The sequence below is a fragment of the Perca fluviatilis genome, chromosome 24 (genome assembly GCF_010015445.1).
Source record: "Perca fluviatilis chromosome 24, GENO_Pfluv_1.0, whole genome shotgun sequence".
NCBI lineage: Eukaryota > Metazoa > Chordata > Actinopteri > Perciformes > Percidae > Perca > Perca fluviatilis.
Window position 1 is genome coordinate 9,012,959 of NC_053135.1, and position 19,798 is coordinate 9,032,756.

The 19,798-nt window shown below is 43.2% G+C and overlaps 1 protein-coding gene across 1 annotated transcript in view; it reads left to right on the forward strand.

Annotated features, from left to right (window-relative positions):
• The window catches only part of appa (amyloid beta (A4) precursor protein a), a 31,814-nt gene that overhangs the window by 5,617 nt on the left and 6,399 nt on the right, over nucleotides 1–19,798 (forward strand). The window contains exons 2-12 of the mRNA XM_039793814.1: nucleotides 9,241–9,408; nucleotides 11,481–11,610; nucleotides 11,893–12,005; nucleotides 12,123–12,313; nucleotides 12,656–13,005; nucleotides 13,644–13,811; nucleotides 15,979–16,112; nucleotides 17,055–17,129; nucleotides 17,215–17,373; nucleotides 18,412–18,540; nucleotides 18,661–18,790. Of these exons, the coding sequence (XP_039649748.1) occupies nucleotides 9,241–9,408; nucleotides 11,481–11,610; nucleotides 11,893–12,005; nucleotides 12,123–12,313; nucleotides 12,656–13,005; nucleotides 13,644–13,811; nucleotides 15,979–16,112; nucleotides 17,055–17,129; nucleotides 17,215–17,373; nucleotides 18,412–18,540; nucleotides 18,661–18,790 (1,747 nt within the window). The remainder of the gene's footprint in view (nucleotides 1–9,240; nucleotides 9,409–11,480; nucleotides 11,611–11,892; nucleotides 12,006–12,122; nucleotides 12,314–12,655; nucleotides 13,006–13,643; nucleotides 13,812–15,978; nucleotides 16,113–17,054; nucleotides 17,130–17,214; nucleotides 17,374–18,411; nucleotides 18,541–18,660; nucleotides 18,791–19,798) is intronic.

Here is a 19,798-nt window from a genome sequence, read left to right on the forward strand (position 1 = left end):
AACTGGTTTGACTACGAAGATGCAGGAAATATGCACTAGTCCAGAACACAGGAAGTTCTTCCTGTATTTACTTTCTTGCTCCCGCCCAAGACACATCTGACCAATAACTGAGTGAACGGTCTTTTACATTTTGGTACGCTTGGATTTTTCCAGGTGTGAAACTAAACCGAACCACTGGGAAATCGAAACTGATTCGGACATAGCAAACAAACCTATAGGTGTGAGAACGCCCTGATATTGTCATGCTTATAGTTCTAATTGAATATTTGAATTGAATTTGTAAGGCACAGTTCCAAAAGAACATTCACTCCTATTGCAAGTCTTCACTAGCTACTGCCAACTATAGAAGTGTGCCAGATGCTGCTGATGTTCCCGACCAAAAGGTCAGAAAGTGCAGAAATGGAAATAACAACTTTTAAAATAGCTAGCAAACACAAGTAGGGGTATTAGAAGTATGCCCTTGGTGTATTTGCTTGGTTTACTGGTCAATGAGCTGAATTAAACGAGCATTTGATTTTTTTCAGTTTAATATGACAAATCCAACACAATCTTTCCATCAAAATCGATACAAACCAAAGTATTTCCTGGAACCACACTGGAGCCGGTCTCTCTGTGGTCTCTTTTTTTTCCTTTACTGGTTCCCATCATTCCAACCACATTTTCATCTTTTCAACACGCTTATTCTTTCCATGAAATGGATGCACACCAAGCAACCGCTTTGACCCAGTACATCTTTGATTCCTGCAGAGGTTGCAGCTCATCCCCCTTGTCCTCCCTCTCCTCTCTTGCCATGTCTCCACTCTCCGTCCTGGGTGTTCAGGGTTGCCATAGCACTGGAGTCTTCCCCAGGTGCCTGGTACTTGGACTATAATTAGGCTGCTGTGTGTTATTCCTGTCGTTCTTCTCGCCTATTCCTCCCTTTCTCCTTTTTTTTTTTTTTTTTTTTTTTTTTAAACCATTTTCCACCAGAACAATTTCTCACTCTCGCTTTTTCTCTGAAACGCTGTCATCTGCACAGTATATTACTGATGTGCTGCATGCCCTCGGCTTGGGAGTCACAGTTCAGAGGGTTTATGAAACTAGTACCTCTTTGAGTCGGGGCGACACACCATCTATTGCAGATGAAAAGTCCTCTCGGAGTCCGAGTGTGAAATTAGAACACTTGTTTGAAATGCCAAGGACTGTGTGTGGTGCAAATGAGACGAGAGGGGTGAGATGGAGATTTGCGTCAGAAAAATGGACTGGTATTACTGACTGTGCCCTGCTATTTCTGGATCTGTTTCCTGTTTGGTCTCCATGATAGAGGCAGACTTCCTGTGTTTGTACAGTGGACAGGAGGTGTGTGTGTGTGTGTGTGTGTGTGTGTGTGTGTGTGTGTGTGTGTGTGTGTGTGTGTGTGTGTGTGTGTGTGTGTGTGTGTGTGTGTGTGTGTGTGTGTGTGTGTGTGTGTGTGTGTGTGTGTGTGTGTGTGTGTGTGTGTGTGTGTGTGTGTGTGTGTGTGTGTGTGTGTGTGTGGTTTGACAGTATGCTTTGTAGGAAAACCCCAAGTCGCTTAGATTTTCATTTAGGAAATAGAATTGTCTCTTGTTAAGCTGGTATTAATAATTTCAAAGGACGAATTATAGCATTTAGCCATTTGATTTAGAATTAAGCTAAGGTTGAAGGAAGTACAGGAAAGTATAAATTGGTAGTATACTTCCGTTATATTTTCCTTTTGGAAATAATGTGTTCCCAGTTTACCTGGGCGGTGGTGGTGCTTGTAACCACTAACGGCAATTCCAGATATACACACCCATCAGCACCCCAGGGCCCTGATTCACAATGACTCCTAGTAACACAACACTCAACTCAGCCGGAAATAATTTGTATGCAGCTGTAAACCCAGCTATTAGGCTTCTGGTCCCAATAGTTAATTTCAGCCTTTTTTATAAATGGAATTCTGCGTGTTTTCTGAGGACAGAAAATGGTCGCAAATGAACAGATTTGGAAAAAATATGCAAAGTGAAGTTGTTTTTTTTTTTCTCGAGCATTTGTATCTGACACAGATAATTATGAAAAACATGTTAACGCGTATAATTAGAGAATGAAGACGATGTTGCTACAGATGTTGAATCTTGATATTGAGAATGATTGTAGTATGTATCCAGCCCAGACAGTGGCCAACGTGCTGAGTATTAGGAGGGTTTCTTTTGTGACATGACCGACTGGGCGGGGGGGGGAGATGACGTAACATGACGCAATAAGGACATAGCCAAGGTACAGCAACGCTGAGGTTTTAATGGGATATTTAAAACAAACAATATTAACAAATGTTTGGGTGTGCATGCACAGGCAATCACAGCTCCATCTGTGTCTGTTTGCTGTCCACTGCAGAGTGACTCCGTTACTGAATGACCTGGCCATTAGGCTGGTTTAATGTTGATTTTAGGCACACAAAAACACCTGCATGCACTCCCAGCTACGTGCACGTTACACACGCGCGCACACACACGCGCTTCCTTACGAGCAAGCAAACCAACCTTATGATGAAATTCCTACTCCCAGGTGACTTGGATTGCCTCAGGTTGCCACAGCGATGACAGGGGGAGGTTATTACAGGCAGTTCCCCGGGGTTGAGAGCAGGCTCCGTAACCATGGTGACTATAACTGAGGAAACCAAGAGTCCCTCCATCATGTCTAGACAAATTAAGTGGGCAGAAGTCAAAACTATTTTTCTTACACACTTCTAATCAGATTTTAAAGAGATTTGTCTGAGATGCTAATACTTGAGGAACCCCCCCGAGACGAGGCTTAATCGCGTTGAATATGAATGAAGATAATGTTTCAAACAAACTCTCCTCACAGACTCAGCGGAAACTTTTTGAAGACGAGGACTGCTGGGATGAGCTCTGAGTAAAGAAAAACAAACTGCGCCTGTACCAGATGGGCGTGGTTGATCTGAGATGCGAGGGAAATCATTTGATTGATTTGTCATTTGACTTGGAAGAAGCGTTTCATTGTGCCCGTTTGACCTTTTAAGCTCAATAAGTGAGGAGATCAATTTTGAGGCAATCAATCCCATACCCAGTTTTTTTTTCTCATTCACATATTCAGGCCAGAGCTTCTGCTTTGCCCCGTTTATTTATTTGACGAAGGCGTTCGGTTTGGTTTTACATCTGATCTGTAATTAAACTTTTGTCCAGCAGGGAGTGTGAGGGGGAGGGAGGAGGGTCTGTCCGCCCTGTAATCAGTGAAACGCACTACCCACTAAATCTGCTTCTCAAACATCAGGTGCAGAAAGTTTTACACACACACACACACACACACACACACACACACACACACACAGAGTGTGATAGCGTTGCACCCACACTTTAAGTCCAGTCAAAGACGATCTGAAGGGTTTTAAGTAGCAGCAGGACGTGCTTGCCAAGGTGATTATAGAGTGTGTGTATCTGGACGTGCACGCACCGTGTGCACAAGCATTGCTGCTCTGTGAGTTGAGCATTTCTGTCACCTCGCCAGTCTTATCTAATTCAGCCGTCACATATCCTCCCAAGCTAAGCAAACAAATCCCCACAGCGACGCATCTTGTAAACAACCCCCAGACAGTCTGGGCTTATGCTCAATTTCGCCACAATTGATTGATTAATGACCCAAAGGAAAGCAATATAGGTTGGTTGTATCACACAACACGTTATCGCAGTTGTAAATGTTTAATGGCGACCAATGATAACACAAATAAGGCCTTATTTGCATTGTGTTCCTGCCACTTGCCGGAGGAGATGCCTTTCTCTCTCTTCTACGTAGTGACTGTGTATCTGAGCCATTGTTGACCATCTCCAACACTCACCAGTTGACATTATCTTGTGGTTCAGTTTGTCCCGGCCTGGACAATAGAGGCTTGTCTTGTTAGCTACAAGGTGTGTGTGTGTGTGTGTGTGTGTGTGTGTGTGTGTGTGTGTGTGTGTGTGTGTGTGTGTGTGTGTGTGTGTGTGTGTGTGTGTGTGTGTGTGTGTGTGTGTGTGTGTGTGTGTGTGTGTGTGTGTGTGTGTGTGTGTGTGTGTGTGTGTCCTGCGACACATCTTGCTCTCCAGGGAGTCTCCCTGTGGGATGAGAGATGATCTAACACATCACCCCCCCCACCTTCCCCAGCTCCCAGTGGCAGGCCTGGGCCACTCAGATAAGACTGTACAATTAATAGCACCGCAGGACCAGCGCCCATGGGGAGAATTCAAAGATTGTGTGTGTGCTTACACTAAACGGTTTCTCAGCCTCTGTGTGTGAGTAAGACGATACATAGTGTGTGTAAGAATGGATTTATTTGCAGTTTGTAAGCGTGCAATGCCATATTTCTTTTTCTGACAACCCCCCATTTACATTAAATGGGTAATAAACATTTTGCTGCCTATTTTCTGCTTTTTAGTGCCACTGATCACATCTGTGACTGCGCCAGCTATAAACGTGCTCGTTCACACACATCCGTACATTTTAAAGTCCCTTTACACAATGACTTTGAGATTGGTTATGATGGTTCGGCAATTTACATAAAGGGAGAAGAAGAGTTATGTCTTACAAAGTCCTACACGTCGGGAGTGCTGTGCAGTTGCATTTATCGATGAGAATGTTCTTGCCTTTGCGAGGCGAGGGGCAGAAATTCACTTACGAAGCAAGAAACATGAGCTGTTAACAAACAAAACCAGTCCAAATCTACAAGTTTGCATTTTTGCTTAAATATAACTGCTAATAAAGATTAATCGATTGAGCAAAACATTTGCACATTTCTGCTAATTGATTATTATACTTATTGTTTGAGCTCTAATCCAAACCACATTTATTAATACAAGAGTGCGTGCCCCTTTTTTAAAATACAAATTAAGACCTTTATAATAAACTGGAATATTCCTATAAGGCAGAACATATGACAGTCAGACTCATGATGATGAAGCAAATATCACGTTGCGGTGTCTAAGGTTTGCCAGAATGTGATTTGGGTTATGGTTTCCAGCTGTGGAAGTAGGTCACCTGTCTGAGATAACAACTGATTTCAAATGAGGTGCAACAAAATCACACACACACACACACACACACACTCACACTCACACTCACACTCACACTCACACTCACACACACACACACACACACACACGTATGGACGGTTCATGTGAACTGCAGCAGTGAGCTCATCATAAACCTCCTTGGGGTACCAAACCACTCTAGCAAATTATAATAGCAAATCTGACTTTAATCGCTTTACTACTACAAACTTGTATGTTATTGCATTACATTATTAGATCGTTGGAATGGCTGTTTTTTTTGTGTGTGTGTGTGTTTCCCTTTTTATGTGCCTCCCTCGGAGTAAACAAATTCCATTTTCTCCTCAAATTATGATGAGTATGTTGAACGCTTTGTAATGTTTATAAATCAACATCACATGCCAAGCTTTAAGAACTTGGACATGGGCTACGTGCAAATTGATTTTGTGGTCCCGTGGGTCAGCAGGCCTAGTAGCTTAGGTCTGTATTTTCTTTCCGTGACTGGCTTTATTTTTTCTGTAAGTAGCACACAAAAGCGCAGTCGTAAATCTTACACTGCCGCAATTCTCTATATTATGGAATTGTTATGACTTTTCTAGCTTCCTCGACTGCAATTTACTGCTCTGATTTCTATCAAACTGTAGAGTTCTTTCATCGACTAAAATGATTAATAAAAGTGGCAAGAAGCTGTTAAACATTTTTGATGGATCAGTGCTTTAGTTGTATTGTAATTTGTGTTGGGGAGAAGTAGCACTCCAAGCAATGTATGACTGGGGTTTCTGCTGCCTTGTAATTGAACTATCATCTCGGGGTCAATCTGATATAGTGTCAGCCTCCTTTTCCCTCTGGCTTATTCCCTATCGTTCCGGTGATGGCTATCATGCCAGATTGAGACCAAAGGGGGATATTTCTCCTGACCAGGCTGCCGTTCTAATCCTCAGTGCCCAGATTACTGTTCCCTCCCCTCCCTGCACGATGACCGGCTGGCAGAAATGTGATCAGAGCTGAGATAGGATAAAGACGGAGAGAGAAGGAAAGGAGGGAAGCTTGGTGTCTCCTTTATATAATATACATGTGTCTAGCACTCTGCTGCCGATGTGTCTCACTATTTGTCAGTCTGCCTTTTTAGTCCATCTGTTGCTTGCTCAGGGTAGAGTCTAGCTTCCCAGCATTGAAAACAAAAAACAAGCCATTTACTCTTACTGTTCTTATATTTCCTTTTTTTCTTGGAGGTTTTGCAAAATGGTGACTGTGTGCAATACCTTATTTCTCCAGCCGTGATTGCAGTGATTATTTCTGCTGACCGTATAATCGGTGGCATTACCGTTTGCCAGGAGGATCTTTTGGAAAATGTTGATGTAGTCGACACTGAACTTAACTGACACATTTTCTCTAGGCCTTCTATCTTTTCACTTTTTAAGCCTTAAATGATTTCTGTCAGCCGCCTCCGGTCTCTGGCCCTCCATCCCCACGTCCTTTCTGTTTCACAGAGCGCTTGACCTTCTGCTCAAGCCCGAAGGCTTATTGTCCAATTCATCTGTCCTCCAATCTCTCCCCGTCTCTCGCCATTGTGGTTATTGTTCTTGCTCTCACTTTCTCCTCCCGCTCCTGCCTTCGCCATCAACCTGGGACTCTGATTTATAAGCTTGCAGCGACGGCTTGGCCGATCCCCTCCCTTCCCCCTCGTTCTCCTTCAGTACAAGACAGAGCGGTTGAGAGATAGCAGTGGAGAGGCTGAGAGGCAGGGAGGAGAAGAGGAGCGATTGGCGAGGATATGATTTGCCAGCCGAAAGAGGATGACACAAAGAATTTGAATGTGAGCGAGCAGTTGGCACAGATTTGCCTACCTATGCCTCAAGCAGAGAGGACGTTGGTTTATCTCCTTCAGTAAGTGACAGAGAGAGGCCAGAGGGTGGGCAGATAAGGTCAAAATGAAACTGTGCACCCAGAAAGTGAGTTAATTAAAAGATTGCACTTGACTTTTTAAAGATTATTTGAAAACTTTCTGCTCTCACTTTGCCTTGGGTTTAGCTGTCAATGAGCAGGATGGGATTTGATCTGTTTCCCGTCAGCGCTGCTCACTCACAGATGGCAGTGTGGGAATCGAGCAGCAAACTTCTAAATCACCCTGTGTGGGGCAGATGGCCTGATGTCAAGACTGATGGCCACCAGTGTTAAGTTGCCATGTGTTGGAGCTGAGGAGGGGTGTGTGTTTGTGTGTGTGTGTTGCTACCACAGCTTGCGGCTCCTCACGTTGGCCTGTGAAGGAAGTGAACTTTGCAGGTGCATGTTTGACCCATGGAAGTGTAAGCTGGTCATGATCATTTTACCCTCATTTCACTGCAGTAGATGGTTGAACCTCCAAGAACCCATTAGTACACGTTTTTGGCAGTTGCTTCCTTTATTCATACAGTGAGACTAATGGAAATGGTAGGCTTCATTACATACTGAAGTATTTTATTGAGCGCTCCTTACCAATTCTTTCGAATACATGATGAGAATACAGGACATGTCGAGCAAAGCCCGTGTTCAGTCAGAAACTGTCATTTTTGTAGTTTCTGACTTTACAGGTAGATGATGCACTCCCCAAAACCAGAGGTGTGACTCCATCCACTCATGATCTTTGCCCCTTAATTAGCTTTGTCTTTGCTTGTCACACTCTGGGTTTGTCTTACAAAGAAACTTTCAGTTTTAATTCACACATTTTGGAATTATTTGTGGTGACATTCTGAGAGGCTTTAATAAGCATGCCATGTATAAATATATCGTATTTCACCTATGGAAACAGGACAAAAATATTAGGCACACGCTAAAATATAAAATGACCAGAGAACGCTGTTTTCTTCTTCTGATAAAGTGTATAAATGCAGTCAATGTGTATACATTGAATTTAATGAAAGCTAATAAAGTTTATCTCTCCATAGATGCGTGACTGCTAAATTGATCCAAAGATTTAAGTTTTCAGCTTCAAATTGATCTAGGCCTAAATTGATGGCCCCCATCAGCTATTCTCATATTGGAAGAGGACTTTTGTGCCCCTGGCTGCTTGAAAAGAATAAAGTCTGGAGGAAAAAATATGCTATCCATCTCACAAAAAACCATTTGTTTGCCTGCCAGAGCCTTCAAAACCATTAACAAGATTAGGGAGCACACAATGGCAACAGTTGCTCTCCTCCCTCCCTCTGTCTCCTTCTCCGTTTCCCCCAGTATTCCCTCCCATTTTGTTCTAGCTCATTTGCCTGTACAATGCAGACATTCAGTGGTTTGTCTGCACCTCCTCTCCTCAGGGAACTTCAGCACAAAACCTCCTTATGCAGGCAGACTGCAATGGCACACTCACACGCAGACGCACAAACCAACACAGAAATTAACACAAAAATATAAACATACATGCCAAAGGCCCACTTACGCTCTCTGTCGCGCACACACACACACACACACACACACACACGTATGTTTCCTCATACTCCCCTTGCTTCCAGCCAACCTGCTCTTATGCTCACTATGTGCTGCCCTAACAGAGAAAATAACCCAAAATGAATCAACAGAGGGTTATATAAACGCTATACTGTCTAAGAAAAAAAGCTGACATGGGCACAGAGATGTACACCATTCCCATAAATGGTATTGCACAGGGCAGTTGAGTGTGTGTGTGTGTGTGTGTGTGTGTGTGTGTGTGTGTGTGTGTGTGTGTGTGTGTGTGTGTGCATAAACAGCAGGCTTGTTGTTTGAGGCAATTTATTCCTCCAAATCTGTTGATTTTTGATCTCCCATCATTTCTTTTACACTGTTTTTCCATAATTTTTCAGCAAGACTTTTTGCAGACTTGACAGCACCCAGTGGCACATATGAACACAGGCGTTGAACATGATGCTCGCACTGCCACAGTGTAGAGTTTGAATGACAAATCATAGAACTGAAACCCAAAATGTTGATGGAATTGGGAGAGGAAACGTTGTTTCTACCCTCCTTTCGCTTCTGCCTCATCTTTGGCTTTCCCTTTCTTCTTTCCATCCTCTCTCTCCACGCTCCTCATGTTGAACCAGCTCACCTCATCTTACTTTTCATCTAACACGTTAATCTCCTCTCCTCTCCCGGCCCCCCTCTATCTGAGTAATGAAATTTAATTGCGTCCGCCTTGCATTTTTCAGCACAAGTGCTCAAGGAGTTTAACATGAGCTGTATATCTCATTAAATCTCTCTCCTTTTCTCTCCCCACCCCTAGGTGCCTACAGATGTTTCTATGGGTCTGTTGGCAGAGCCCCAGGTGGCCATGTTTTGCGGTAAACTCAACATGCACATTAACGTGCAGAGCGGCAAGTGGGAGCCGGACCCCTCGGGCACCAAGAGCTGCATCGGCACCAAAGAGGGCATCCTGCAGTACTGCCAGGAGGTAAAGTGTGGGGAGTGTGTGGTTGTATGGATTCCAGCCTGGGAGATCAACCAAACAGAAGCCGTTCTTTTTCCTATGTACAACAGTTTATTTCCCCCTGTGGAATCAGTTAAGTCTGATATTACATGATCATATTAATCCACCTTTTAAAGCTGATATCAATCTTTATTGTGTGTATTTGTCGTAAGAACCCGGAAATGGGTGTAGAAAGGGTGGGGGAATAGATATGGGGTGTCAGGATAGTATTATAATCTTATTATAAATTTGTATTATAAAATAATAGTGTGAAGGTAAAACTCTAATGTCTTTTTGGTAGCAGAAGGGGTTAGGAGACCATTTGTAATCATCGTTTTCAGTGCCTGTCATGCCTTGAAAATGGTTCTCATTTGGCCACGTATGCTGTGATCTATGGAATACTTAAACCGTAATTACCCAGTATTTATTTTGTTTTGAGTGAGCAATAAGCCAAGATGATACATTGTTATAGTAATTACATTTTTCGTTGAATTTGTGGGTCGGATAATTTACGTTTTAGCCATTAAGCTGACTCTCAGAGTGAAATTACGATGATTGAGCAGGTAGCAATGCAGAATATGTTAGGGGGGTTCACAACAAGCAAGATTGGCTGGTCTAATTTTTCATTTTCTAGTGGATTTGCAATTTTATTTTGGTATGTTTGGGCAAGTGAGAACAATTTTCAAACATAGGTGGTACCAATAAAATGCATGCAAAGATGCCTGGAAATGTGAGTCTCTGTCATGACAATCTGATCCAACAACACGAAACTAACAGTAATGTGGATGTTAGAGGGCAGACGGAGGTATTGTTTTCTTGCTGGACTGAGCGAATATAAGAACACAGAAGTCCATCAGTGGGTTACAGAGACCGCAAACAGATTTGTTTTTATTCAACAAAATCCCCAATTTGGCAGGGTGACATGATGCAGAAACTCAGCTCGGTAAACAAGCTGCTTAAGTCCATGTGACTTTACTTTAAAAGCTTAAATTAGTTAGTGTGAAGCTTACCAAACCAAATGCAGAACGACAACACAGCGAACCACTGTGTTGTTTGCCCAAAAAAAACTGCTGTCCTCCAACCACTAAACCACATTTATTTGGGGAATATTCCAGCAGTGTAGGCTGTCACTGCATAAATGCACTATGTTAAGAGAAAAATGCTAAAAAGTGATTTTGTCTGATAAGCAGAGGTTGATGATTTCTCTAAAAAACATGTAAGACAGACTCAAAGCAGGATAAGGTCTCCATTGTTACCACTGATAACAAATCCAGTGATAACGAAACAAATGCTTACAGGATCAGCTTTAAGTCCCGGGTTCAACTTGTTTTAACATTTTGTATTTCAAATATCAAAAGGAGAAATAGAGATATGGAGCATTTTCCTACCCAAAGCTGACTGGAATAGTCTAATTGCAAATGTGAGAGTGACAAGGGACCGAGAAGTTTATGGAATATTTATTATTTTCCTCTGCATTTGGAGAGGCATGAGAGGAGAGAAAACTGAAGAGGTGTCATGAAAAAACATGTATTTGGGGAGGGATGACACATCGACTAGGAATATTGTGCCGAGGCAGATGCATGGCTGAGAGGAACATAGAGGTAAACGCAGCAGAGTCTGACACGCAGAGACCGCATCAGGGGCGCACTACATAATGCAAAGATTTCTTCTACTTTTTTAAAGCATCTTGTCAAAAACACTTTTTCTGAAGTAAGGGAGCATGTTATGTTAACAAAGGCAGTAAATTGGTAGAAATTGGTTGAGATATTTGTGTGTGTGTGTGTGTTTTGTGTGTGTGTGTGTGTGTGTGTGTGTGTGTGTGTGTGTGTGTGTGTGTGTGTGTGTGTGTGTGTGTGTGTGTGTGTGTGTGTGTGTGTGTGTGTGTGTGTGTGTGTGTGTGTGTGTGTGTGTGACACACACGGAACGTTAAGTGATGGATAGAAGTTACCGGTGTTCATTATACATTGTTGATGTGAAGGGGAGCACCTGTTCCACTCTCTTTCACCTTTTTCATGTTATGACGCCATCCTGATATATAATGCCGTGTGTGTGTGTAGGTGTACCCAGAGCTCCAGATTACCAATGTGGTGGAGGCCAACCAGCCAGTCAGCATCCAGAACTGGTGCAAGAAGGGACGCAAGCAGTGTCGCAGTCACATGCACATTGTGGTGCCCTACCGCTGCCTGGGTGAGTCCCAATATATGTTTTAACCCATCCACAGTTTTCCAGTGCGTGTGTGTGAAAGCATTTCTAGAAAGTAGTGGGAAACAAAGAAAAGACCACTGTCTGGCTCTGGTTACCACAAGACAAGAGTTACCATAGCAACTAAGCAGTTAGGAGTCAGCTATGCAGAAATGCTTTATCAGAGTCATCACTGTTGGTTGAAATGTATCTTCAGTCTGTCAGAAGGCTGGGCTAAAACTGCCCATTGTGTATTAATAATACATTTTGATATTGTTTTTGCTGCAGTGGGAGAGTTTGTGAGCGACGCCCTGCTTGTTCCTGACAAGTGCAAGTTCCTGCACCAGGAGCGTATGGACCAGTGTGAGAGCCACCTGCACTGGCACACTGTAGCCAAGGAGGTGAGTGTATATACACACACACACACACACACCACTAAACTACTGCAACGACTAGCAGGAACAGTCACTGATCTATTCTTTGTCTGTGTGTGTCCTTCTTGTTCTACATGTCTGTAGTCCTGTGGAGACCGCACCATGAATCTCCACGACTATGGTATGCTGTTGCCGTGCGGCATCGACCGTTTCAGAGGAGTGGAGTTTGTGTGCTGTCCCGCGGGGGCGGAGCGTGACGCCGACAGCGCCGAGCAGGACGCTGATGATTCCGATGTCTGGTGGGGTGGAGCGGAGACGGATTACTCTGACAACAGGTACACACACGGCACGCTCCGATAAATGAGGGCAAGGCAGCAGCAGAGCGATACATCAGTGCTCAGATGATCAGAGATATTGCCGCTTTCCTTTTCAACATTGCCGTCAGGATACATTTCTCTTCTTTCAGCCAAGGTTTAAAGTCTTTGTCCTTCTCTCCTTCACATTCATCCTCCTTGTCTTCCTTATTTCCTCATCCCTCCTCCTTTGTCACCTCTCCTTCCCCCGATTGCTCTTGTTCTCTCCATATGTCTCCCTTAAATCGGTTCCTCCCTTTCCTTCATTTTCTCCCTCCCCCCCCTCCCATCTCTCTTTTTCTCCCATCCCTCCTTCCCTCCCAGTATGGTGCGGGAGCCAGAGCCAGCGGAGCAGCAAGAGGAAACCAGGCCATCTGTGGTCGAGGAGGACAAGGAAGAGGTGGAGGAGGAGGAGGAGGAGGAAGAAGAGGAGGAGGAGGAGGTGGTAGCCGAGGAAAATGACGAGGAGGAGGAAGAGGACGTGCTGAGCAACGACCAGGATGGAGACGGAGAGGAGGACGAAGAAGTGGTGGAGGAAGAGGAAGAAGAGGGAGATGACGTCATTGTCGACACCCTCGACGACAACGATGATGCCGACGAGCCCACCACCAGCGTTGCCATGACGACCACAACCACTACCACCACCACCGAGTCTGTGGAAGAGGTTGTCAGAGGTGAGGAACATGTCAGGGTCTCATCCTCTGGTATAAATGGTGGTATCTGAGATTGGGTATCTGGAGGTCCTTGAAAAGCCTTGGAAATGTCCCAAATTGAAGGCTGCTAAAGAAATGCTAACATCTTAAATACAGTAATCAGATGACAGGTTTCTTTGCATTTAGATTAATGTGGAACGAGCTTTGTAGTACAACATACAAAATGTGTTTTTCTCTCCATTTCTTATGCTTTGAACTTCGTTTTCCTCATCAATTAATTTCCTGCTGTCATTTTTCTTATTGTGCTCGTTTATCATTTCAGGGATTTCATTAGCTACGTTCCATTAAAATCAGAACTGGTTGTTCTGGCTTTGTTTCTTAATTTTAGCGTTAAATTGGTCTTTAATTCAATTCCAAGTAGCATTAATAATGCTTAAGCCTGGTTATCTTTACATGCTACTGTATGTGACATTGGGTATTTTATATTACATGTTCTTGAATTTTAAGTGGCATGTTTTCTATGTGAACACGCTTGAGATCTTTTCATAGAACTCAACATAAAGATGATGCACTTACATGGTGTACAGTGTGGTGAGCTAAATAGACTTTTGTGGCAGTGTACTGATGACAAGCTTGTACGTGTGTGTGTGTTCTCCAAGATGTGTGCTGGGCCAATGCAGAGACTGGTCCATGCCGGGCCATGCTGCCCCGCTGGTACTTTGACCACCAAGAGGGCCGCTGTGCTCAGTTTATCTACGGCGGCTGCGGAGGCAACAGGAATAACTTTGACTCAGAGGAGTACTGCCTGTCTGTCTGCAGCAGTGTCAGTAAGTCTTGCCCGCCAGCAGCTAACTTCAACCAGCAGCCAGTGTGTCTCTAACCCTCGCTTTTACTCGCTGTCTATTTAAGCTGTCCACTAGCCAGATGCTCAAAAGTTTCTTGCTTGGTGTGCTTCTCTTCTAGACATTTCTTACCCGTCAGCTCCATTTCTGGCTAAACTTTACTCTGTGTGTGGTTGTGGGTGTGCACTAAAAACAGACTTTAACTTTCCCGTAACCCCTTTGTGGATTCTTAAAGCCACCGACCTGATCGGGTGTACGCTCACTGTTCTCTTTATGCCTTCTAGTGTGTAAGATAGGTATAAAATGTTTACCTTGAGCAACTGGACCTTGTTCTTTTTCAAAAGCTGGAGATGTGTTTTAGCCGTTATATTAAAGCCATAGCAATAAAAAAGAAATTGTACTACATGGCTTCTCTGAATCCTCAATGAAGAGGTTTGGTATTTCAGAATACCAGATTAAAGTTTAATTTCGGGATTTCTATTAGAATTAGGTTGTGAAACATGGTGCCAAAATATGAAATATAAATGAGGAGGATTCATTTTCATGGGCAATTGCTTTACATGCTGAATGCCATTCTCTAGATATTTCTTTACATTGCCATGGTTACAGTGTTGTTGCCCTATAGAGAATCTATGATAACTGCTGTTATTTCAGTGATTACAGTCGTTTCACGGGCCTCGTCTTATGTATTACTTTATATTGAATTTGAGCTGTAAAATCATCCAGGCAGGAATTATTTAGCAATAATCCTTACCTCGCTGCACATTATCCCTTACATCCCTCAAGTGTTACAGGCTTGCTTACATTCTTCCATCCTTGTCACGTAGGAAATAGGTTCTGGTTACTTTATTACATTTATTTAAATCAAATGTTAAATTACCCTCCTGCAATTTTGAAAATGTGAAATATTCCCTTGGTAGAGGTAGGGGAAAAACTCATCAATACACCATTACACACTCTAAGAGCATACCTGCCTTTGACATCTCATTATGATGATTGATTATCAGTGGCAATACTGATGAGGATGATTGCTTGATGGTTTTTTTCACACATTGCTACTAATCTGTGAAAAAAACACTCAGTCTTGGAACTGCCAACCTATTTTGTGTGGGTGTGGGGTTCAGTGACCTTGCTTGATATATTCGTGAATCTGTGCATTTCAGTGTGGAAGAGCATGATATGCCCTGCAGCGAAATGGAGTCCTGCCATCTCCATCCCCCTTTATTTTGATCTAATTTTATCAAGTGTGTGTTTATAGGTGTGAGATTTCTGCTCGGAGTATTTTGGAGGTGAGAAAGTACTGCAGTGCCACCCCCCCCCACCCCATCATTGTGTTGGGGTGGAGGCAGAAATCTCTCAACCTGGGTAAATAAAACCCAAACTATCTGTATGTGTGGATGAAATCGTGAGAAATCGTCATTCAGGTGAACTGACCCTTTAAATGATTTTCAGGAGTCCAGGCTAATAGAACACTCGGCTTAGGTCAAAGTGAATAACAAATTTTTTTTTTTTTTTAGTCCTGTGCAGTCATGCGCTCTTATCAGACATAACCAATTTCACATGACGTGTGACCTTCACGCATGCGCGCACGCACGCGCACACACACACACACACACAGAGATTAACACACATACTACCAACCACTTTTGAAAGCACACCGATGAAAGATAATCAACTTTCCACTGATTTAAATCCAGGTGTCACGCACTTTGTGGTCCATTTATATTTCTTGCTAGTAAGTCGACCAAAATTCAGTCCGTGCTTTTGAGCCAAGAGGATATATTCCTGCATCAGTGTTTTTGGCATGAGAGCCGTATCACGCTCTGGATGAAGTTATATAAATGAAAGAGGGGTTTTGTTTCTCTTCAACAAAAGACTGCGGGTCATCTGAGACATTCACTTGTTTGCTTTTGGAGGGTGATGGCTTCCAGCTACAGCTACCATCTTTTCTTTCTCTCCTGATCTCGCACTAACCCTATTAACCCATTTTTAGGCTCTGTGTGTTTGTGTGTGCCGAAGCAACACAGCCAGTCCCTAGATCAACCAAATAAAAGTGTGCAATAAAAAGATGCTTCACTAAAAGGCTTTTCACCCTCTCTGCCTCCTTTTATTTTATTTATTTTTTTTCTCCCTCTACTTCCATTTCATGCAGTACCCACAGCTACGCCCAGCTCCCCTGATGCTGTGGACCACTACCTGGAGACACCTGCTGATGAAAACGAACATGCCCACTTCCAGAAGGCCAAAGAAAGCCTGGAGGCTAAGCACCGCGAGAGGATGTCCCAGGTACTGATGGAGAGAGGAGGCAAAGAGAATAAATGAGGAGGGAGGATGTTATGTTTTTACTGTGGATGTTTTTTTTTTATTTTTATTTTTTTTTGTGTTTTTTTAATTCAGCACACTGAAAGCTGATCAGCAGACACTGCATACACATGAATGAGTAATGGTAGCTAAGCAGGGTGAACAGACAGGATTTTTTTTTTTTTAGTAGAGAGAGGACATTAATGGAGGGAGAAAAGGTGCGTCAAGTAAAAACGAATGGGTGAGATTGTGAAGGCGACCGAGCCAATTCAACTTTAATTGTATTCTTTAATCAATCGGCTCACGCTCCGGCAGAGCCAGATGGTCCACAATAATGTCACTGTTTTCAAAGCTCTAGACAAGAACACGAACAACCTTGTGTCTCTAAGCGTTGTTTTTCTTTGATTGTACACCACTTTGGATAGCTCTTTGTTTTGTGAAGGTAGCTACAGGCGCAGCATCGTCACATAGTTGACTTAATTCTTACAGATACTGTTTGGTCATCTTTGTTGTTGAATTAAAGAATCCACCCAGTAAGGATGAAATTGAGGTGTAAATCATCATCCGTAAAGAGGATGTAACCGATCAAAAAGGGGAGCGCAAACTGTTGATGTAGGACTTTTATTGTCTTACTACACTTTGACCTAGCACAATCCCTCTGTGATTCATAAAGCAGAAACTCCCTCATTTCAACATTCTCAATCTGAAAGGATTATTTACACGGACCAGAAGGATCTGTTATTTACCCTCTGCAGTGCAGACCACTTGTCTTTTCATAGCTGTGTAAAATGTCAATTTTCTTCCACACTACCAAGAGCAACAAGATGTTTCACTCAAGTGTAAAATCAACCCATGATAGAACATGTGGAAAGATAAAGTAGATTTGACAAGTTACATTAACCCTTTTTTTTCAATTTCTGTACTCAGGTGATGAGAGAGTGGGAGGAGGCTGAGAGGGAAGCTAAGAATCTTCCACGTGCTGACAAGAAGGCAGTTATCCAGGTAAAACATGCACATTCTGGACGTATACAAAACCACCTGATGTTTTTGGTGTCCTTTTTTTATGTATATGTTGCAATTTGTGCAGCGTTTCCAGGAGAAGGTGGAGGCACTGGAGCAGGAGGCAGCCAGTGAACGGCAGCAGCTGGTGGAGACCCACATGGCTCGGGTGGAGGCTCTGCTTAATGATCGCCGCCGCCTGGCTCTGGAGAGCTACCTGACGGCGCTGCAGCAGGACCCACCCAGGGTACGCTATATACACAGTTCAGCAGTGATCTTCTTTCCTCTAACCGATGCAGATGATGGCAGTGTTCGTTTATTACCAAGGTCACTTCCCCTGTGATTCACTGTGCTTTTTAAGATAGTATTTTCTTGCGGGGCTTACTGTTTTGAGGATGGATACCCGACCCGAGCACAATGGGACCCGGCAGTACCCGACGGGCCGGGCCGGGTTCGGACAGATATTTAGAAATGATGTTTTGGTCGGGCTCGGTCACATCAGCGTGATAAGGCATTGAACATTTTAAATTTAAACGGCTTATTATGTAGGTAGCCAATGGGCCTGTTTCACTTGATGCAAAGGTTCATTTTGTGACACACACACAACGTGCGCCTGTGTTAACGTGCGCTTGTTGCCCCGTGTGCGCTGATGCGCTCATCTGTTGACATTTCCGAATGCCTTCCTACAGTTGCTTAATAAAAACGGGCTTTCCACACAAACAAATGTACATGTGTCATTAGTATGAGAAAAAAAATAGATTTTAACTGTCTGACTCGGGTCGGGCTCGGACATAAATATCTTAATGCCTGTCGACCCGATCCACACTCTATTACTGTTGCCATTCCCCACCTTCTTGTTGTTGCTTTTACCATTCTCAGCTATTCATCAAGATATATTTCTGAATAACTCTCCTGTTTGTGTTGTTTTGCTGATCCTTTGCTTCTATATTTCGCCTCTGTTAATACCCCAAAAAATGGAGCCCTTCAGTATATGCTTTGTAAAATAAGATAAATGCATCGGTTTGCAATCTATGAAATCACTGTTGTAAATTTGGCATTTTGATTAATGTCTGAGGTTAAATAAATATCTTATCTTCTGATAAGCAGAATAGATTTGGAGAAAAACAATGTTACTGACTGATTTGTATCAACGGCGTGTTTTACAAATGTTAGCTATAGTAGGATTTTGGTTGCAAGTACAAAGGTTTGTTTTCTGATCCAGACTGTATATACATATTTCACTGTCCTTCCTCTGCTCTTAACCATCTGTCATTGTCTTTTGTAGCCTCGCCACGTCTTCAGCCTGTTGAAGAAGTATGTGCGTGCCGAGCAGAAGGACAGGCAGCACACCCTCAAACACTTTGAACACGTCCGCATGGTGGATCCCAAGAAGGCTGCGCAGATCAGACCTCAGGTAGCATCATCATTTTACTTGTAAATGAAGCCACTTTACTAAATATATTATGCATTTTCTTTTTTTCCTGAAGAAGCGGATGCAGTTTTATATGTGCTTATGTGCATGTGTGTATAAAAGGTACTGACCCACCTGCGTGTCATTGAGGAGCGTATGAACCAGTCTCTGGGACTTCTCTACAAGGTGCCGGGTGTGGCCGACGACATCCAGGACCAAGTTGGTGAGTCGGCCATTTTGACGCTTAAGACACGTTACTCTGAAATGTTAAATCGTCGTTATTGGTGACTTAAAATACGCAAAAATGTAATCCAATTTATAGTAGAATCTAAGTGCAACTGAGAAAGATGGAAAGGAGGTTTAGCTGAGTGAGAAGTGAGTAGGTAGAGAGACAAGAAAACAGAAATTGGACCTCCAGAATGACATGACTCAAACCAAGTTTTAGAGGTCTTTCTTTCACTGTGTGAGACTGCTGGCCCTGGCATGAGAAAGATATAGTAGAAGACACACTGTCCTGGTTGTGCTACATGTAACAGAGAGATTGAATGTTCCAAATTCCAGCCCCGATAAAATTGTTTTGATAAGGGCATTGGAATGATTTGGCCTAATTCTTCTGTTCAAACAAACTGTTTGCTGGGAAGATAAATCCCCTTCCCTCCCTCCTGCCCTCCCTCCCTCCTCCCCTCCTGCCCTCCCTCCCTCCCTCCCTCCCTCCCTCCCTCCTGCCCCTGCATTCGCTAGGTTTCTGTGGGTTTTTGGGTTTATTGGAGTTGCGTGCGTCACACAGCCATCTGTGTCTCTGTGTCGGAGACTGTCACTGTCTGTTCTGCCTGTCAAAACGCACACAGGAACAAACATCCGCAGAAGTAAAAGCACCAGGTCTATAACATTTCATGGAGGCTGTCTGTCCCTTCTGATAGAGAAACATTTGTTTGGGTCATTGCGTAGGATATCATATTGTATTTAAGCAGAAACAAAACACCTCTTTTTTTAAATTCTAATTATCTAAGAAATTATTCTTTCTTTAAGCATCAATATGTATTATGAATAAAGCCTTCTATCCATTCCATTCCTGCACTTTCCCTCCCCTTCCACAAAGGCCTCCATCCACGGCCCATTACACGCTCCTTTGTCCACGTGGTTCCTTACCTATTTCACTCCTTACAGGCTCATACTTTCCTTCCTTTCTTCCTTCCATTACTCTTCCACTTTTGCTCCAGCTATCCACCTTTTTTACTTTTCATGTGCCATCCTCTTCTAT